This window comes from Caretta caretta, chromosome 18, assembly GCF_965140235.1.
Source record: "Caretta caretta isolate rCarCar2 chromosome 18, rCarCar1.hap1, whole genome shotgun sequence".
In the NCBI taxonomy this organism is placed as follows: Eukaryota; Metazoa; Chordata; order Testudines; family Cheloniidae; genus Caretta; species Caretta caretta.
This window is the reverse complement of record NC_134223.1, coordinates 11,037,675-11,058,790: the sequence shown is the minus strand read 5'-3', so window position 1 is coordinate 11,058,790 and position 21,116 is coordinate 11,037,675. Positions and strand designations below refer to the sequence as shown.

Genomic DNA, 21,116 nt, shown 5'->3' with positions numbered 1-21,116 from the left:
TAACGTGCTGAAAAACTAGAAAATCACAACCCTGAACTACACTGGCAATAGCAGCTGACTCCTGACTCACTTACACCTACCATTTTCTAAAGTCTTCTTTCATTATTATAGGTCCCAGTTGTTTTTACTCAGCATGGTGTTGCAGAGCCCAGACTCTGCACTGAAGTGAAGCCAATGACTTCTTTGGACTATGCATGGGATGAACCCACCCTGCCACCTTTTATCATGCTGACAGTTAAAGGGGCAGGCTCCTCAGAAATTACCTGCAGCATGAATGACTTTCAAGACGGCAAACAGCTTTATTATGAAAATTTCATTTATATTGCTGCTACGTATACTTTCTCAGGGTAACTCCTTTTCATATTATATTGAAAATAGCCTTTGAAAGCAAGTGGTGAATATTCAGCCGTCAGTGGAAGCTGTTCTTTTTTAAAACTGTTGCTGTTATACAGTGCTTATCTGTGTAAGGATTTCACATACCGATAAACTTACGCTGGCTACAGGGTCAACAAGAGGAGACTCTTAGTTAGAAAAGAAGACTGGGAGTCAGGATTCCAGGGTTGCATTTCTTGCTCTGCCACTGACTTTTTCTGAGAACCTGGGCAAATAACTTTGCCTCACAATGTCTCAGTTCGCTTGTCTGTAAATTTGGTAATATGATGCTTATCTTGCATGGTCTTGTGATACTTAATTTTTTTATGTATTGCCAAACAAATTAATACTTACGGCACATAAACTGAGAGAGTAGCTCGTGTACTGCATGAGGGATGCTTCTTACATGATTAAATTTTTCTGTCAGAATGAATCTCTACTTTTAATTATTTCTGGTCTTTCAGTTCTTTTAACCTCAGGCTGTCATTAATAGTAGAGCATTGAGTCTTTTCTGGTATTACAAAGACAGAGTTATAGTACTGTCAGCCAGAGAAGCAGTGGAAGAAAGAAAGATCTGGTTTCATACCAGATTAGATCATGGTGGAAAACATGGGTGGGAGGTAGGTTAGTAATGGGACCCACTGGAAGATAGGGGTGGGGGACTGATTTCTGAGAAAAGTGAGATGAGGACCTGGTGTCTTCAGCTAGGATATCTGCTCTTTGTGATGTCTCCAGTTGAATTGAGGATCACTGAATATCTCAAAGAGAGGGGAGTTGATCTTTGAGCGAGGCCTTCTTATAACATCTTTGTTACTGTAGATTATGGTGGAAGATGTTGCTACACGTATATGTTGCTTATTGTCATGACTGAGCCAAGATTAGTTAAAATGTAAACTAAATATTAAATGGATTTTAAGATGTTCACATGTGCATGTACAGAGCACATTGTCTACCAGTTCTTCTGGATATGATTTCTTTTGATCAGTATCTCCTCTGTATAACCAATTGTTGAAAGATGAGGAGCTAAGCATTATTCATTTCACTTAGTGGCCCCTTAGGGATTTAACTTACTGCATCCACAGTTACCACAATATCTGCTATCCAAGGGAACGAACGATCAGGACATGTATCGAAAACTTGATCTTACCCATGGTGGTTCAGAGCACTGCCACAGGGCAACTATTGCTTGTAACTTACTAGTTGCATTTCAGTCCAGATACACTTGTGTAACTGAGCTATAGAACACTGAAGATAGCTTTTGATGAAAATGCTGATTCTGCCTTACCAATATTAATGTAAGCAATGGAAGCATTAATCTGCTTGTCAAATTGAACTCCGAGTTGGACTTTTAGCTCCTATTACTAATTCTAGACACACAACACTTTTAATAATATAAATACCATGCTGATGGTTTACCCTAGTGATTCCAAAAATGGGGGGAAATAGTGTAATGGGTAACCTGACTTAAATTTGCATAACGTCTAGCGAAGGACCAGCATAAGTTGTCCTGTTAATAGTTAGGTATGGTTCTGACTCAGTATTCAGAAGAGACAGACACTTTTTATAGGAATGTATCTGAATGCATGTTGGATTTTCTCGCAATTCTAGTTTGCAAGAGGGAACTGGACGGCCAGTTGCTTCAAATAAAGATGTTGCTTATGCAGAGCTTGTCCTGGATGTTTCTCCAAAGACACAGAGAGTCATACTAAAGAAGAAGGTATGAGACTCCAGTGAGGGTTCAGAAACAGTATTTTGCTAAGAATGTTGTTGCTGTATGATCCTAGTCACACAGACACTTTAGAACGCTGCTCTAAATATTACCTAATTATAGTTTGTTTTAGCTGTGTATTTAGTATTACAAGACATTTTCTTTTCTGTTAAAAAAGCATGCCATGTCCATAATATAATAGACTGACTATAAAAGAGTGAGCTGGGGTAAGTGCTGAAGGGAGTTGGGAGAAGGAAACAGAGGAAATGTTGTGTTTTAGGTTTGGATTTGTAACGGTTAATAGCCTCTGTAAGATGGAGAACAGAGAGAATCTGTTATAGGTGAAATAAGTCATTAAAGATCCTTTCATTATGATAGTAATGATACTTAGCACTTATATAGCACTTTTTAATTATTTAATAGTGAAGGAGGAGGAGATCAGAGTAGCTCAGACCCAGCAGAATAAAAGAGAGCACAGGGAGGAGTAGTAGTGTGTGGTAGGTCCAGAGAGTGAGAGGAGCCAAAGCTGTTGAAAGATTTGAAAATAGTTGGTTGATACGAAGTTTGTATTCACTGGGAGAAGGGAATTGATAAAGGTCAATAAAGACTAAGTGAGGTGATCACGCTTATAAACTGGAGGAATGATAGTCTGGAGAGGAGATTGTTGGATGCCAACAATACAGTAGTGGCAATGATCCAATGAGGGGTTTAAGGAAAATGATTGCAGACTGCTAGATCAAAGGAAGAATGAAGTGGATAGTAACAGATGTGGATATGGGTCTTGCAGATATTTTTGCTCTGAGAAAAGCATAGAAGAGCAGAGGTTTCTGGGAAGCCAGGTATGGAAATTAAGAGGGTGGATAGAGAAAAAAAGGTGAGCGTATTTGAGGAAAAGAAACTAGAGATCTTCTGTTGAAGAAAGTTCAAGTAGCTTCATGTACTGATGCAGGAGAGAGATGAAGGTCAGAGATAGAGAAAGAGAAGGGAGTAATCAGAATAAAAGTCGTAAGAAACGTTACATTTAGAGGTGAGATGCATCTAGGGTTATAGTGAAGAGTAAAGGACCAAGAGAGAAGTTAGAGGTGGTGATGAAGTTGCAGACAAAAAGTCCTTTTGTTGTAAAAGAAGATGGCAATGTAAATAAGCCAATCATTTCTTTACAAATTTTTTAAGAAGTGTATGTAAATAAAAGCACATGTTTTGAAAATAGAAGCATTATTGAACAGTATTGTTTGTTTGTGTAGCCTAATAGCCTCAGAGTTACCAATATGTGTGGGATTTATGCACATTTGATATCAAAGTATTCTCATTGGCTATTGATAATTGCAGTAGACTTTAATAGGTACTATTAGCACCGAATTTTATATCAGGTCCGTGAACATGAATATGTAAAAGTCATTCCAAATACCGTCACTTACTGAATTCAGTAATTTAAATATAAATATATATTGTTTGCTCTGCATTATTTATGATCAACTTAATCTTTTATGCATATGCTACAGGAGCCAGGGAAGCGATCCCAACTTTGGAGAATGACTGGCACCGGCATGCTTTGCCATGAAGGTTCCTCAGTTCCTCATAACCCCAATAAGCCTTCTTCGCCTCGATCTGTTGAGTCCTCCATGATTTTAGATATTGCCGGCCTGGCTGCAGTCACAGATAACAGGTCTCTGGATAGGAATTCTATTTACTTGTTACAGATTAAAAACAAAAAAAGAGTACAACTATAAAAAGTTACAAAAGTTAAATAGTCTAAGATGTTTAAATTAGATTATTGGATGGCTTGAGGGATCAGTAATTGTATTCATAGCCTGCCATTGCTATATCACCAGTTTGAATCCAGCCAGAGCTGGTAAAACCCAAAAGTTACCATCTTGTAAGTGTTTTGTCACAGAACAATTCCTTGAGAAGGAGTGTCTACATCACCAAAACTACCACCTCCACAAGTGGCACTGACTGGCTGCCCTGGAACAGCAGGAAGGCTAAATATTAAAAGGGCACATGGATTGAATTATCCCCCCACTCCCAAAATTGCTCTTTTCAGGTCATGGTAGAGATACATCTAACACTGCGTGGGCTATCTGTCCCTTTGGATAAATAGAGTGCTTCATTCTTAAAGACTGTCAACCCTACAGAGGCACTAAATACTATTTGTCTTCATATGTGTATTGTATCTCTTTTGTTGGTTGCCTTTGCCCTTAAATAAATGGACAGTTAATGCAATGCAGCCAGGAGCAAATTGAAATAATACTTTTAAGAGCTACGGGTGAGGAAGCCAGAATAGAACAAAATAGGGATGCATGACTAATTTAAAAACTTCCCAGCAATGGAATCTAAACGTGGAAATTTTTGGGGTCTCACTTCCCCCCCTCTTCCCCCCCCAGGTATGAGCCCCTGATGCTGAGAAAGCCGGATCGACGGCGCAGTACTACTCAGACGTGGAGTTTTCGAGATGGCAAGTTAACCTGTGGTATGCACGGCCTCGTTGTGCAGGTCAGTATTAATTCTGCATCTGACTTGTTTTGGTTGCTGGCTGAGGTGATTGGTGTCCAAATCAGATGGGCTAGTGGTATTACAAACTTGGTTTAAAAGACCAAACCTTGAAAGAGGTGGGGGAAAAACCCAAAGATTCCACTAGGAATTCACATGATGTAAATTTAATTGTCTTCACATATTTTTATTGGTAAAATTAATTAAACATGAGGCAACCTATCTTTGTGGATTTGCAAACAAAGGGATTGGAAAACTGAAACCAGAGTTTTTAGTCTTGGGTACCACAGTTAGGCACTTAAATCCACTGAAAGTTCATATAAGCCAGAATTGTACATCACTGCTAAAAATCAGACCAACATTTTAGAGGCTAAATAGAGTTATAAATAAATAGAGTGCCCTAACTTAAGGCACCCAAATCTGAAAATTTTGGCCTAAGGGCCTGATTTTCAGAGATGCAGAGCACCTACAGCGCTCTGTTGTCAGTTGGAGTTGTGTGTGCTCATACTTCTGACAATCAGGACATATGACTTTCATACCTCAACTTTGTTTCCAGTCATGCATGCTTTATTACGTTCTGTATGACACTTGTACATGTACTTTTCAAACAGCTAACACATACATTTGCGTCTGATAAATTTTGATGCCTGCATGCAGGGTATGTGCTCAGAAATGTGAGACATTGTTTTGAAACTCTGGCCCTGAAAGTTAAAGACTGTTGATATTTATGATCTCTTGTAGCTGTTACTATGTGTTTGTGTTTTACTCATATTTATCTGTATCTTGTTTACAAAGTTTATTAGAAGATATATTCTGTGTACATATACTACCTCTTGCAGTAGAAAACAGGATTTGATTTTTGTGATAAATATGATTGTGATGAGTTGATATTTTATAATAGGATGTTCAAAGACACTGTGTTGTGCAAGCTATACCAATAAAAATCAACCCTGACTTAGTGTAAAGAGGGACTATGGTATTTGCTATGTGAGCCCTTTGATCAAAGACTGACTGTTACATTATGCATCTGGAATGGATTTGTAAGTTACAGGATAATAGCATCACTATTCAGAATTCCGTGGTTAAAGGGACACTGTCAAGATTTGTGAGCCCTATATTTGACCTGCCTTTTTTTCTTGTTTCTAAATTCCATGTAATTTTTATGTGCTGTTTTTTCCAAAACAATTGCTTCAGTTATGTTTGTTCATTCAAAACAAAACACCAGCAGTTCTGCCATGCTGATGACTAATCCTATAATAACAAAACAGCATGTACATGCAATGGAGGAGGAAATATTCCGTCAAGATCCAGTTTCAAGCCTGAGACAAATCTCTTTTTTGTTACAAGCAGAGAGGATAAAAATTAAGGAAAATATTTTTAATGTGTTTTAAGACGATCTGCAGTTCTGTTCTGGTGAAGCTTATGTGAATGCTATGCTTGTAAGGTGCAAAGTTGAGAATCTTGGAGATTGAAGTCCTCTATCTCTAGGGGAGAGAGAGAGAAAGGACAGCAGTGGTGAAACACTCCCACGTTGCCCCTGCCAATGTGATTCAATCCTGATCTTAAGAGATTTTTCTTGAGATAAAAGTGTAACTCAGTCTCGGTGTTCATTCACTTCTTAGCCTCTCGGCTGAGACCACCAACAAGAATGCCAGTCTCTCAATCTGATATATTTATGATGTGGAGGTGTGTCCTTTGGGAGCTAGACTGAGAGCATCAAATTGATTTCCTTTTGGCCATCAAGCGGTTTGTGATGAGTTTCAGCCACTATTAATCTGTCTTTCATTAGAAGGCTCTATAGACCATAGTCAGTCCCCTTTGCCATCCATTTTCCTGTCGCTTTCCTTATAAACCAAACTCGGGTAACAAAATTTTCATTGTGCTGAAACTTGTGCAAGTTTGCAATCCAAGAGCACATATTCAAAACTATTTTTTAAACTGGAGAAATCTTTTTTTAAAACCATATGAATTAACCCTGTGTTTACAGGTTTCTGGACTTTCTTGTTTTTATGACTCCACGAACTTTGTTTAATAACTAAAAAAAAAAATTAGCAAGCCGTCAATCCTCAGTATGGTCTTATTGCTTTTTTGTCTTCTTCAGGGGAAAAAAACACATACAATCTGGCAAGATACTAAATTGCAAAATGTTATTTCCACAATGTTATATTGACTTTCCATGTGCATTGTGGCATGCCTGTAATATATACATGCAAGTTGTATACATCCTTCATGTGGTGTATTTATGCAGTACATTGGAATTGCTTTGATGTAACATCTGTGTATACTGTGGAAACCGAGAAGCTAGGACATTCCTCTTATAGTGGACAATCCAGCCTTAGCTGCATATTGGTGGTGGTAGCATGTTCCTCTCTTGACAGTTTGACGTAAGCAAAGAAATAGAGGTTCCACTATTAAGGACTTAACTCATAGTGATGTCAGTCTCTTTTTAACAAGTGATGGTCATAGTGTACTTGGCTTAACTCTGGATCTATTATAAAAGATGAGAAAATAGATCCGAGAACATTTCTGTTCCTCTGCAGAATACCTTTTAAGAAGAACTTTCACTCACTTTGAGCAGGGCTTTGATCCCATTCTCAGGTCTGAAGATGCAAGGTGAATGTTTAATCATGGACCCAGACGACTTTTTTTTAACCATGCCAATTGTTGACATTCACTTACCAGAAACTCTAGTAACATAAAATACAACTTCTGTGGCAGCCTTCCTCTCTTACACCTGTGCTGTCTGAATCTTACGGTTGGCCTAACTGCCCATCTGCTCAAATCAATTGTGGATTCTTTTCTCCAGCTGCATAAATAGAGAGAGAAAAAAATTAAATACATTTTCAGTTGATTGAAATAGCTTGAGCTATAGAAGAGAAGTGATTTTGAAATACATTTTAAAATTAAAGTATTCACACACCATTATCTGTGCCCTTCTGTATCATTTCAGTGTTTCGACTTTGTGCTTTTAATTTATTTTTTTTTCTAGGCAAAAGGAGGAATATCAGGTTTGTGTGATGGAGCTGAAGTGGTTCTTGGTCCTGATACGTCTCTAGAGCTTTTGGGGCCCATTCCGCCTGAACAGCAGTTTATAAACCAGAAGATGAGGCCTGGGTCAGGAGTACTGGCAGTCAGAGTTGTCCCAGATGGGCCAACTCGGGTTCTTCAGGTGAAAGTTATTCATAAATTCTGGATGCAGTGTCATCATTAATTTTCATTCTGATGTTTCTATAATGTATGGAATATTTTGGATGATTTAAAAATGCAGCTGTAAATTCTTATGCAAAAGAAAGGTAGAGGAGCATAGTATTAATTTGTAATAGCATGAAGGGGAAAAAAATCTCATGTAATATAGAATTGGTTTCAGATTTGATCAGAAGTGTTGCCATTGTATTTTTTAGTTTAAAGCTTATGTCCTACCATATATAGGTAATGTACACTTGATTTTTTTTCTTGTACATAAATAAGAAAAAGCTTCTTAGTAGTTCATTTTGTTTTAGATAACAGATTTTAACCAACGTAGAAATGATCGTTTATCGTGTGAAGGAGGTGAACTTCCAGTTACGGAACAAGATCTGCGCAAGTTAAAAAATCCAGACGCAGATCAGGAATTGGAAGTAAGATAATAAAACTGATAGGCCTTTATTTTTTACCGTGAAGGAGGGGTGCGTACAATATTGTCCTTTATAAATCTTTATCACTGTTCAGACCTCTTACTCTGTTTTTTTTCCGTGTTACAACCCCAAATTCTAAACTGAATTTCAGCAGTTAAAATAGCAAGTCATTCAGCTTGTCACACAAGCTTGTATAGTTTAGGACCTCTGTATGTATTTGAAGACTTGGCTAGCAATGAGAATATTTTTAAAACAGTTAAGTAAATGCATTGGCCAACAGAGTGAGTGTGTGTGTCTAGAATTTTTTAAAATTGTTTTTGTGTTTTCAGGTGCTAGTGAAATTAGAAGGTGGAATAGGATTATCTTTAGTTAACAAAATCCCTGAAGAGCTGGTATTTGCAAGCCTCACTGGAATTAATGTTCACTACACACAATTATCAACCAGTCAGGTGCTTGAGCTCAGTATACAGGATGTACAGGTAATTATTTTTGGAACAAATTTGTGCATTTATTTTCATAACTTATGTAAGGATGCAAAGGATGTTTGTGTCTATACGTAATAAAGTAGTAAGTGATTTGTTGTGCAGTTTACAATGCTTAGGGACAGGTGATGTGTTTCAGATGAAACAATAAAAGCCCAGGTCTGGTCTGCAGCATATCAACATTAAAGGTGTCATGGTCACCTTCTTATAAGAGAAGAATTTTGCTCTAATATCCTGATCAAAATGTCTGTTCACTACCCTAAATTAATCAGGTAAAACATTAGCATTCAGTCTAATCTTTCCTCTTTTTTTGTTTGATTGCAGATCCAGAGGTAATGTTTTGCACCTGTGCTTTTTCATTGTCCTCTGTCATATACCTGTAGTTGAGACACTAATCTAGTTATTGCTTTAGTCTTTCCATTCCTTTTTAATTTTCGCTGTTGTATAAGTCAAAATCTTTGTAATGTGCATAAACGTTGCAAAAAACTTCCTCCCCATTCTGTTCACTATTCTACAAAAATCATCAGGTGCTGTAGCTGAATAATCAAGCACTGAAGATGGTAGCAGTGGTACGTATAGTACCATACATAGGTCAGTGTAGGACAGAAGCTTAGAGACATTCTTGCAGTTTCTATTCAGATGGTGTTTTGCCTGAGTGGGGGGGAATTTAGGGCTTGGCCTTTAGGGGGTGCCACTTTACTACTCGTCCATTGTGGTGTTTCATATTCATGGCTCAGAAACCAATCTGTCCAATTTGGCCTCATTTTTGAGAAAATGAAACCCTTCCAAGTATTTCTAAGCCCATTTGTAAGATGTAAGTTCTCTTAATGACAACTATGTGTTTTTGTAGAATATCATATGTAAATTGAAAAAGGGTGGGTATCATAAGCAGACTTAAAATTGGGAAGCAATTTAATTCTGCATATCTTTTGTCAATAAATGCTTTATGATTTATGCCTTTAAAAATTCAGATCAAACTTGTTGAGCTTTTTAAGGATCCATTTTCTACTACCTAATGGTGTCTAGCATTTCAAGATACTCATGCACATTTGTATATGTTGCTAGTTGTAACAACACTGGTAAAGGAGAGGTATTTTTGAACACTTGTGGAAGGATTTTAATGAGTAAGAAAAATAAAATGTGCATAGTGTGTTCTGTGTGTCTGCTATTCGCGAGACATAAACAACCCCACCCCTTTTGCAAACTTTTATCTTTCAATTTAAAAAGAGAGCCTAGATTTCATTATCTATGCTGAAGAGTTGTCACATTCTTCTGCTTTCTTGTTAATTCTGCAGGTGGATAATCAGCTCATTGGCACAACACAGCCTTTCATGCTCTTTCTGACCCCCCAAATCAGTGAAAATGAAGCAATTGAGACAGGCCCTGCAGTGCAATTAAATGCAATGAAATTTCCCAGTAAGAATGCACTAACTGATATATACAAGGTAATCAAGTTTGACTGTAGCATTCAAATGTCATAGTGTTTATTAAGAGTGTTTGTTTTTACCTATTCCTAGTTTTTAATCTGTAAGTAGTCTAAATTAAATCAAATGTGCAGATGTACTAGCTTTTTGTGGCTGAGAGGACCTTTCTCATTCAGACCTTTGATGCTCTAAGTATCCTTAAGTACATTGCGGTTGACGACAGTGTGGCGACAGTATGGGCAAATGTGGGAGCCATTTAACTTTCTTTAATAGTTCTCCGTTAAATTTTAGAAGCTGATTTATTAAGGGAGAAAATACTGACCAGGACCCTAGGATCATCTTCTGCTAATCTCCAAAAAAAAAGTTAATATCTTTAAATTCCACCCCGACACCATCAAGAATGACAATAAGGTCCTGAATTTAATTAGTCATCTGAAGAATATTGCATATTATAACAGTACATGGAATTGCAGAAGTTGCCAAATTAGACCAAACCTTTAGTGCTTCAAGTCTAGGAATCTAGCCTTCAGGCCACTAGCTGTTGCCTCAGAGAACTGAGAGACCCCACCTACCATAATGAATGGGCAGGATCAACTGTTCCATGCTTTACATAATGTATATAATGTGAATTTTTTTTCCCGTGGTCCTTGTGATGAACAGCTTCCACCTTGTAGCATCAATCCTAATTTAGAAGCATAACTACAAATGTTAATAGTTATATATAACATTATTTACTAATCCTAGCCTACACAGCAGTAAGAAAACTAGGTTGGTTCTTAAGGCCCAGTATGAAACTTAAACCTTCAAAGTAAGTCTCTATTAATTTGGACATATTTGAAAAATAGCTGATTGCAATGTCAGAGTTCCTTGGACGGTAATAACTCTGCAATTTTAACATTTCGTAATTAAGCACAGATAGTTACAAGAACTAACCAAATACAATTTACTGCAGATTTCTTGTAACTGTAGGGGAGGGGGGAAGGGCCCAAGACATTTTGACAATGGGAAATGTATTATGAAACCCTATGAATAAAAGAACTGTGTCAAGTTACAATAGATTTTTTTATTGTTAATGAGGGTAGATGGAGAATTATTTCTGTTGTTCACAAAGTAAATTGAGATATATTTATCTCTGTAGCATCTGATGATCACAGCTCGGAGGTTCACAATCCAAATTGAGGAGAAACTACTCCTGAAACTATTGAGTTTCTTTGGCTATGATCACTCGGAATCAGGTACAGTATAAAGTTACAAGGTCAGTTCCACAGTATGCAGGTTTTATTGTATCCCTGTTGTCTGCATACAAAATTAGTTCAAAATGCCTGGCAATTTCCACTGTTAACTTGAAAGCCTTTGACAGCCTGAAAACTTCCACTGTAAAAAGCTGGAAAGCTAAGATGTGTCAATAGCAGCTTACATACTGTGCAGTGTTTGTTCCAAGATTTGGGGAATGACTCATAGAACATTTTATTGTCCCGTGCACAGTTGAGCTGAGTCCCTATGGGAAGAAGTTTAATATTCCTCTTCAGTTCCTGTATCTGGATTCAGCTGAACTAGGGTAAAAGAAATGTTGTTATTTAGCCAACCACTTTGTTTGGCAATTTTGTTTATTAAACAAACTCAAGGCTAGCGACTGGATCTCCATTCATTTGTTCCTGCGACACTTCCTCTTAGTTAATTCAGAAAACTTTTTGGCTGCCCTGACCTCTTAACTTGTGACATCCATACCCATGGCTTTAAGTGGAATAAAAAGGTTTCTTGCTCTTAGTTGAAGCAAAACAGACCTTGGAATGTTTTAATCTCTTAGGAGGGTTAGAGAGGCATCTATCTATTTTGAGGCTTATCAACATTTGGAAATTTGCTGAAATAGCAGTTCTGGAATAATTATTTTGGTATAATCTGGAATAATTAATTTGGGATAAATCCCTGTGTGGATACTCTTCTACAAACATATCAAAACAACTATTCCAGAATAGCTATTTCTGTAAATTTCCAAGTGCAGACAAGCCCACTCTAGTAGCTGAGTGCCTCACAATCTTGAATGTAATTCTACCTGTGAGATAGGGCAATGTTGTTATCCCCTGTTTACAGATGGGGAACTGAGGCACAAAAAGACTGAATGACTTTGCCTGGAGTCATATGGGAAGCCTCTGGTAGAGCAAAGAATTAAAACTTGGTCTCCTAGCTCTCAAGCTAGTACCCTAACAACTGGACTGTCCTTCCTCTCAGTTTACTGCATTGCTTGTGCTCTCTCTTGTTTCCTTGTTTCTCATTGGTTCTTTGCTGTAAAGAGATCACAGTGTGCATACAAACTAGATCTCACTAAGAGACATTAAAGGTGCAGACAAAATATGGTTAAACTTGGTAAGTGCTTAAATGTATATGACAAAACAATTAGAAATGCTTTATGATTTATAAAGATGGTCTCATGAGCTCTAGAAAGAAAGAAAGAAGCAGCTTGTATCATTTGTATTTGAAATACTGGAAATTGTTCTCTTTTCTGGAGGTCCGAAGAAGATCTTTAGAGGTTCACTTGAGGGGGTAACTGAGCTGTTTCTCACCTCCTGTCTTCCCCAAACTGAAGTGAGGGAGGCAAAGACTGAAACTGTATCCTTTTCCCCCTCAGCTTGAGGGTGGAAGAAATTGAAGCTAAGGATACTGCCTTATTTTATACCACAGTTGAGGTCCTCCAAAAAGTTTGTCTGTATCCTCCAGAAATAAGAGGGAAAAGAGAACCTTTTACTCCAGATGTGAAGTATTATTTCCATTTGGGGAAAAAAGAAAAGTCTTTGAGGTCATCTTGATTCATTGTAAGGAATCCATAAAGGGGAACAAAAAGTCTCTGCAGTTTGCTTTTCAGCCTGCTTGGTATTTACATATTGCATATGTCAACATGCTATAGAAATTTCTTCCAGAGCAAAAAGGAGATTCTCTTTCCAAAGTAACAAATTTCACCGCAATCTGCCCCAGAATTCCCCCCTGAGACAATCAATGTAACTGAGGTCAGGAGCGATTCTCAACTATGGAAAAGAAACCTATTTCTTGCTGGAGCTACTTAAATTATTTTTGTTGGTTGGCAAACTAATCATAGAATATCAGGGTTGGAAGGGACCTGAGGAGGTTATCTAGTCCAACCCCCTGCTCAAAGCAGGACCAATCCACAACTAAATCATCCCAGCCAGGGCTTTGTCAAGCCTGACCTTGAAAACCTCTAAGGAAGAAGATTCCACCACCTCCCTAGGTAACGCATTCCAGTGCTTCACCACCCTCCTAGTGAAAAAGTTTTTCCTAATTTCCAACCAAAACCTCCCACACTGCAACTTGAGACCATTACTCCTTGTTCTGTTATCTGCTACCACTGAGAACAGTCTAGATCCATCCTCTTTGGAACTCCCTTTCAGGTAGTTAAAAGCAGCTATCAAATCCCCCCTCATCCTTCTCTTCTGCAGACTAAACAGTCCCAGTTTCCTCAGCCTCTCCTCATAACTCATGTGTTCCAGTCCCCTAATCATTTTTGTTGCCGTCCACTGGACGCTTTCCAATTTTTCCACATCCTTCTTGTAGTGTGGGGCCCAAAACTGGACACAGCACTCCAGATGAGGCCTCACCAATGTCGAGTAGAGGGGAATGATCAAGTCCCTCGATCTGCTGGCAGTGCCCCTACTTATACAGCCCAAAATGCCATTAGTCTTCTTGGCAACAAGGGCATACTTAATCTCCTTTAGTTCTAGTAATCTTCCTTTGTTATTTTGGGAATCTTTTTCTTGTTTGATGCTTTAAACAAGCTGTGTAATATTTGTGGAAGCTCAGTGAGTCACACTGACTTTGCTAATCATTTGAATCAGTTGGCGTATATTCTCTGGAGTTTTGATTTTATTTTCATTTTTCCACATGATCCATTTAACACATCTCTGCCTGAGGGCTTGTCTACACTGGCAGGTTTCTGTACAGTAAAGCAGCTCTTTGTGCTCACACTGCCAAGCCACTTTGTGCGCAGAAACTCCTCAGTTGCAGCGCTGCAAAAAAAACACCTCGACGAGAGTCGTAAGACTATTTGCACAGACACTCCGGTGCTCTATTACCGGTGTAGACACTTGATTGCTTTCTGCACTGTAATTGGCCTCCAGAGCTGTCCCATAATGCCTCAAGTGACCACTCTGCTCATTGTTTTGAACTCTGCTGCCCTGGAGACATGTGCCTCTCCCCTTTCAAAGGACTGTTTCTGACAGCCTTTGTGTGGTGTGCTGATCTGCTCCGGGACACACAGCAAACCATTCATGTGGAATGCTCGTGCTGTTGATCACAGAGGCAGGTGTGTGTGTATATGTGTGAGTGTGAGGGAGTGCTGTGGAGAGAGCCCAGGGAGGGAGGCGGGGGCTGATGTCGGGGTTTCCCCTTCCCCCTGCCTCAGCACTGAATATATTAGCCTGTAGCTATCACTGTCTGTTCCCCAGTATTTTCATATAAGGGGTTTTTTAAATAGAAAATTATTTCTTTGCCCCCTCAGCATACTCTGGTAATAGCTAGTCTATTGACAGAACCGGACAAGGTGCTATTTGAGACAGGTTTTAATATTTTTTGTAGAGATTTTCTCAATTTCCATTCTAGTTGGGGCAAGAAGCCTAAACTCATTATCAATGTCAAGTACTTAATACATTATTTCAAAACGTCGACATATAAGAAAGTATGAAGGAAGCAAAAAGAACAGATTTATTTGACTGCCAAACTTCATATTTACTTTTCTAAATGTAGCTCCCTTAATAGACTGTGTCTCAAAACGCACAGGGAAGGTTGTATAGTTATAAGATATTTGTGTACTACTTTGTCTTCCTCAGTACACACAAATTAGAAGTGGCAGCAAACCTACTGACTGAAGACTAAGGTATGAGGTCACAAGTTAGGTGTCTGAGTGCCATAATTTGTATTAACTAGCTACAAGTAAGGAATCAAGGTTTGAGATGAAAGCACTAAAATGTGAGGTTTCTCCTCCATCAGAGGCAGATTTATTGAGTAGAGATGAGTCCACATGAACACTCTAGGTTGAAATGCCACCGATCATGGGAAAGTCTCGATTCAAACATTACAAGCTGAATCCCTTTGTAATCTTCAGCTAAGAAAGCTCAGAACTATTTATAAAATACACATTCATAGTTTCGTATACTTTCGTAATTACCTGATTTTTATTCCTATGTTATGCTTTGATAGCAGAGGTTGAAAAGTATGATGAAAACCTCCATGAAAAGACCGTTGATCAAGGTGGGGCCCAGAAGCGATACTACTTTGAAAATCTTAAAATCAGTGTGCCACAGATAAAGTTGAGTGTCTTCACGTCCAACAAACTGCCTCTAGACCTCAAGGTAAGCCAGTGCACACAACACCTCATTAGATCTGTCTTTCTAACTAGATAGATTTACTTTGGGAGAAAAAGGTATGTACATTTTAACTTGCTGCTCTCTGTTTCTGCTTATGCAGCATCTTCCTAGATTGCAACATCTTGTACAAGCTTTCCTATAGCAGTAGACTCAGAGGCTCATTGTTCGAACACCACATATTAACTTCTTGATGCATCAGCCTAAAGTTTGGAGGTTTAAAGCTCCCTGGTTATAGTAAGAAGCATAGGCGTGCCTTCTTCACTATATTATCAATAGAAAAATACCTGTTGCACACATTTAAATTCATTGTTGTCATCAGTAGTCAAAACAAGATATATGTACATAGGGATCAAGTGGTAGCAACTAGGGTTGAGTGAATAACGTCGTCTGAGTGAAATGCTTTATAATATTAATATTAACGGGAGTGTGTGTTCTCCATGAAATTCTCTCTCTCACAGGCAGACAGATAGACAGACACACATGCTCAAAAACTAAAAAGCAATAACACAGGGTAACTAAAAATGGATAAATCCTAGCCTTAGATTGAAGGCCAACACAAGTAACACCAGCATACACTGGAATTTAAAGCTAGTGCCTTTATTTCACAGAAGTTGATTTATGAAAGGACATTCAATTGCAATAAATAGCATAGCCACATCTCAGAGGATTTTGAAGGAGTTTCCTCTGTCTTTCCTGGATGTCTATGACATGATGGTCCATAAAACCATTGGATTCTTCTAGAGATAAGACGTACAACCAATGCAAGTAATATGCAGTCTGACGCAAAAAGATATTAGTACTAACTAGTTTTTAACATCTGTATGAGTCATGATGCTTTAATAAGTTTTTGGAATGTCACTAGGAAATGCCAGTTCACCAATAGGAATAAGAATTCAGATAGTTCTCTTCTTCTTTTTCAGGCTCTTTGCCTCCACACTTTACGCAGGTTTAAAGGAGAACAAGTGATTAATATTGCTCAGATTCGCTTTTCATGCAGTTCTTCATTAGCATAGAACTTACCAAATCCAGCTAATCGAATTCAAGAGAAGGTGTATTGTCAGAGTCTTAGGAATCCACATGCATAGTAATCTCACCGTCTGGGATTTCAAGCCACTCCGAAGTTCTTGCCATATAGTCTGCCCTTAAATTCTCTAAAGTCCTGAGGAAAATCATTAAATGAGCAGTGGATCTCTGTGTCAGCCATTATTGCATCCATTTGACATCTATGTAAAATGTCTGTACCTAAAACGGAGAGTTATATGAAGCTCTGAAATAGTTTCTTGTAGCTCATCTTTTGCTTACTGCAATGATTAGATCTGTGAGCTTCTTTAATTCAGAGTAAGGTAGCAGCTCCGGTATGAGGCAGGCCCCAGGGTCAACTGGCTCATATCGCTCTGGAGGTATCTTGAGCTGGTGGGGTGGGGGGAGGGAATGCTGTTGCCAGTTGTGCCTTTTCCTGATAAGCATTTTGCAGTGTCTGCTTCAAGAGGCTTGTATAATTTTTGCTTGCGCAGAAGGCAGAAAATTTCCAGCAGAAGGGAAAGCAAACCCGCAGGAGCTCAACTATGTCTATGAGCTGCTTGATTCTCAGAGGAGAATTCTGCTCTGTTACACTGATGGGAAGGACCCCATTGTCCTTAATTATAGAATCAGTGTTAATGTGGTAACACAGCATCTAACTAACTAACTTCTTTAATTCAAAATGGGCTCTTAATGATAGAGAATGTCAAGCTAATGTCATAGGCTAAAGAGATGGCAGGAAAGGAATAGTCTGTGTCTGGAGGGAATGGGGCATATAGAATGAACAAGGCAAGCTCCTCAACTGTAGAGAGCAGCACGTGGATAAGTACAGGAGAATCACAGGAGAGTGACTGTAATATGAGAATGCAGAGAGATGTTAGAGAACTGGTTGCTAGTGCTGGTCATACACTTTTTGACTACATTTTTTGGGGGGTCAAAAACTGCCACTTTGTCATCTAAAACATGTAGGGAAAACAAAAGTTGATGGAAAAATTTCACAGGCTCAGGATGGATCAGAGAGAGATTGAAAACCCAACTTTTTACTCTAAAAACAGACATTTCATCACAATTTCATTTTGCAAAACCCAGTGCACAATGAAAACAAATGTCTAAACCTTGAAAGTTGTCATGAAACAAATGTCATTCCCTGACCAGCTTTACTGGCCTCCTGAAGTGAGGGGGAAGGCTAACCTTTCCACCGTTAACCCTTTTTGTGCACATCACCATAAAATTAAAGTAAGGGGAGGGAGTTCATACAATCTGATTAAAACTAAAAAACCTGAAACCATTTCTACCAGAAATGCCAACAATTTGCAGAAAATAAATTAATGAATGCTTTGAAAATAATATCAATAACAAATTAATTCAAAATTGGCTTTGTTTTTAAACGGATACAAAATGAAATTAAATAATAAAAATAAGAGATGAGTAAACCTGTTTAGATCATTTACTGTTTTCACCCCACTAATACAAACACTGCTAAAAAGCACCCATTTAAAAAATGTTTTCTTTTGTGAGGTGTTACCATGGAATTCCATGGAGAACTCAGCCATGGGAAATAAAATGAGATTCATCTCCACACACTCAGACTGTTTTTAACAATGGTTCTGTGAACAAGGACAAGTCAAGAACACGTTACCGGCACTCTTTGTGGTTTAACACAGGATGCAAAATGTGTTTGGTTTTTTGTTTGTTTTTTTTTAAATTGTTTTCTTTTGGCACAAGAGAATGCTCCTCATCCAGAGCTGCTTGAGGGTAAGGAAGAGGAGGGAAGTGGTAGTGTGTAGGACTGCCTGACCGGCCAGACAGGTTTATAAGACAAGTTGTTTTAGAGACATGCGCTTTTCAAACAAAGGCAGCATTTAGCTAGAGCGTTAAATGTATTTTCACAGATCTTAAATACTTTTGCTGGAATTTTTTTGACCCTACTACAGTCTCGCTTGCCCTTTTTTTTTTTTTTTTTATTTGAAAGAAACTGGTATTGTTAACTGTGAAAAAAGATACGTCCCGGTAGCTGCCAGCATTGTCTCAAGAGAAAACTGGGCATATAAATTTTTTTCTTATAAAAACAGTCAGTGGCTATGTAACATGTATGAATTTTTCAGAGAAGGGAGTTCCAGTCCTGTGTGGTACAGAATAGTTTGGGAGAAAGAGTATTTACAGTACAGTTTTATATCAAAGTTATTTTTTATACTATTGATAGATATTTTCCCTACCTCCTCAAATGTTTTTAAGCCTTTGACACAATTTAGTGCCCATGTCAGTGCAGATGGATCATTTATTTTTATTAGTTACCTGTATCAACAGACCTGCTTTATGTAACATCTAACGATCATGGACAGGAAACTGCTTGCTACTTGTGCAAATAAGTGACAGGTTTGTACACTATTCCATTTGTTTAGTTACTCAGTTACTGCATGAATAGTTTCTAGTTTATCCTGCCCCCAACACACACACCTATACCAGCTGTGCAACATAATTTAATGGCCTGCAGATGGCAGAATAACTCACTTTGCCTGATTTAACTTTACATTTTAACATGGGTTTAATAATGATTAATGTAGAAAGATAGAACACAAATGCCAAAGATTTCTTGATACCTTAGAGTTTCAATGGATTAGGTATTTGGTGTGAATTTTGAAGTTAGTGAATGCTTCAACAGCTAATGCCACTTAGGAAATGAAAAAAGTGAATTTTAATCTTCATTCTCTTTCTGCATTTTCTTCTTAGAATTTTAGTTTTCTTGTTAAAAGGAAATAAAAGGTAAAGAGTTCCTCAGATGCTTTTCATCTCATTTTCTGTTGTATTTGACGACATACCTCAATTCTGTGATGTTAAAATATATTTTAATTTTAAAAATCCCCACCTCCAAAAGATCTAAAATTCTAAATTTTCAAATATAGAACTAAGGTTTTTCAAACTAAATGTTATCGCCGTTTCTTTTCATTTTTTTCTTTTCATTTCTTTTCCTGAATTCACTTGTCCACAATTGTTATGCCATGCTTGTCTCTTGGGTGACATTCAGTATTGGAGACCAAGTGACACTGGCTTCATGGAACCCCGCTCTCTTCCAGATATAACATTTAGTGACACTGATAGCAATAACATCACGGATGCCATCACTCATTTCAGTCATAAATCATCTAGAGTTAAAGTTCATGAATAGAAAAAGTTCTGCCAAAGATGGTTTCTGTTCACAGGTAGGAAAGGTTCTGCCAAAGCTTGTCTTCATCTAAGAGTAAGTTTTTCAGAATGAGTGCTATGAATCAAACAGAAATTTAGTGTTAGTAAATTTCAGGTATATCACGTATCTGATATTTTTTAATACTAAAAAGTAGCCACAGTTGAAGATTCCAAAGTCCATATCTTCTTTGTGCTAGTCCTAGTGAATGATCCAATAGAAACACTTCATAAAGAGAATTGCCCTTTCTCAATCTTACTTTATCACTGACATTGTCTAAGGTGAAGATGAGCAGTGCTGCTCTAAAGTAAATTAGCGTATGTGCAAGCATCACTGGGGTGTCCGTTTCTTCAGTCGTCTTCCTCCACTGCTCAGACTTCCCCCATAAGGCTCCCTCCACTTAGACCTCTATTTTCATCCTATTTAAAAAATAAAAACTTGCTTTATTCTACTGCTCTCACGCCCATCACTTTGGTTGCAAAGGGGGTAACACAAACATACTTACTCTTATTATATCCTTAAAACAAGCTCTGAAAATGAGTTTACAGGGGGCGAGCTATATGCGGCAGGATCAAAAATCCATCAAAACTACTGGAGGAAGGCAAAGACACATTCTAACTAAAATGTCTTATTGGAGTTGTAATTGGTTTTAGGCGTAATTTTGTAATGTTAGAACTACAAATTAAAAAACAAAACAAAACTTGCAGCAAATAAAAACATCTTCAGTCAGTCTGAGGATTCCTCAGCCTCCCAGCCACCTTGTGAATGGATAGACCATTAGACCATATTTTATTTTTTAAATGGGGGCTTAGGCCATGTCTGCACTATCACTTACGTACGCAAAACGTATGTCGCTGAGGGGTGTGAAAAAACCACGAAATTTTGCCAGCATAAGCGGTAGTGTGCACAACACTATGTTGGCGGGAGTGCTTCTCCCGTCAGCATAGAGTGACTACACAAGAGATCTTACAGTGGCGCAGCTGCATCAGTACAGCTGTGCCGCTGTAAGGTCTCTGGTATAGATTTAGCCTCAGATACAGCATGTCTACCTTAAATATCCTTTTAACACACATACCGAACAAAATACAGATGGGGCCAGTATTCTCATTGCTGGCACAATTCCCTTCTTTCACAGTGTTGTTTGCAGTATCCCAACAATAGTTGTCTGGGTAAAACCAGACACTAACTTTACTGTTGAATGAACTCTCACAGAAAAATAACAGACAAAAAACACGCTATCACCTGTGGGCAAACATTTACCACAAAAAGAAATGGGGTACTTGTGGCACCTTAGAGACTAACAAATTTATTTGAGCATAAGCTTTCGTGAGCTATAGCTTCCTTCATCGGATGCATCCTTTTCTTTTTGCGAAGACAGACTAACACGGCTGCTACTCAGAAACTTACCACAAAGCAATTGTCCCATATCTGACCTATGAGTCCTCTTTCTCAA

At 38.2% G+C, this 21,116-nt stretch overlaps 1 protein-coding gene across 8 annotated transcripts in view; it reads left to right on the top strand.

Annotated features, from left to right (window-relative positions):
- Window positions 1-21,116, top strand: part of VPS13D (vacuolar protein sorting 13 homolog D) — a 195,532-nt gene that overhangs the window by 94,849 nt on the left and 79,567 nt on the right. For 5 of the 8 annotated variants that reach the window (XM_048825360.2, XM_048825354.2, XM_075121229.1 and 2 more), the window contains 10 exons: window positions 112-347; window positions 1,981-2,089; window positions 3,583-3,746; window positions 4,465-4,573; window positions 7,560-7,739; window positions 8,071-8,187; window positions 8,514-8,663; window positions 9,962-10,111; window positions 11,229-11,325; window positions 15,296-15,447. In XM_048825360.2, the coding sequence (XP_048681317.2) occupies window positions 112-347; window positions 1,981-2,089; window positions 3,583-3,746; window positions 4,465-4,573; window positions 7,560-7,739; window positions 8,071-8,187; window positions 8,514-8,663; window positions 9,962-10,111; window positions 11,229-11,325; window positions 15,296-15,447 (1,464 nt within the window). The remainder of the gene's footprint in view (window positions 1-111; window positions 348-1,980; window positions 2,090-3,582; window positions 3,747-4,464; window positions 4,574-7,559; window positions 7,740-8,070; window positions 8,188-8,513; window positions 8,664-9,961; window positions 10,112-11,228; window positions 11,326-15,295; window positions 15,448-21,116) is intronic. The other 3 variants (XM_048825358.2, XM_048825355.2, XM_048825353.2) reach the window with 1 other exon arrangement.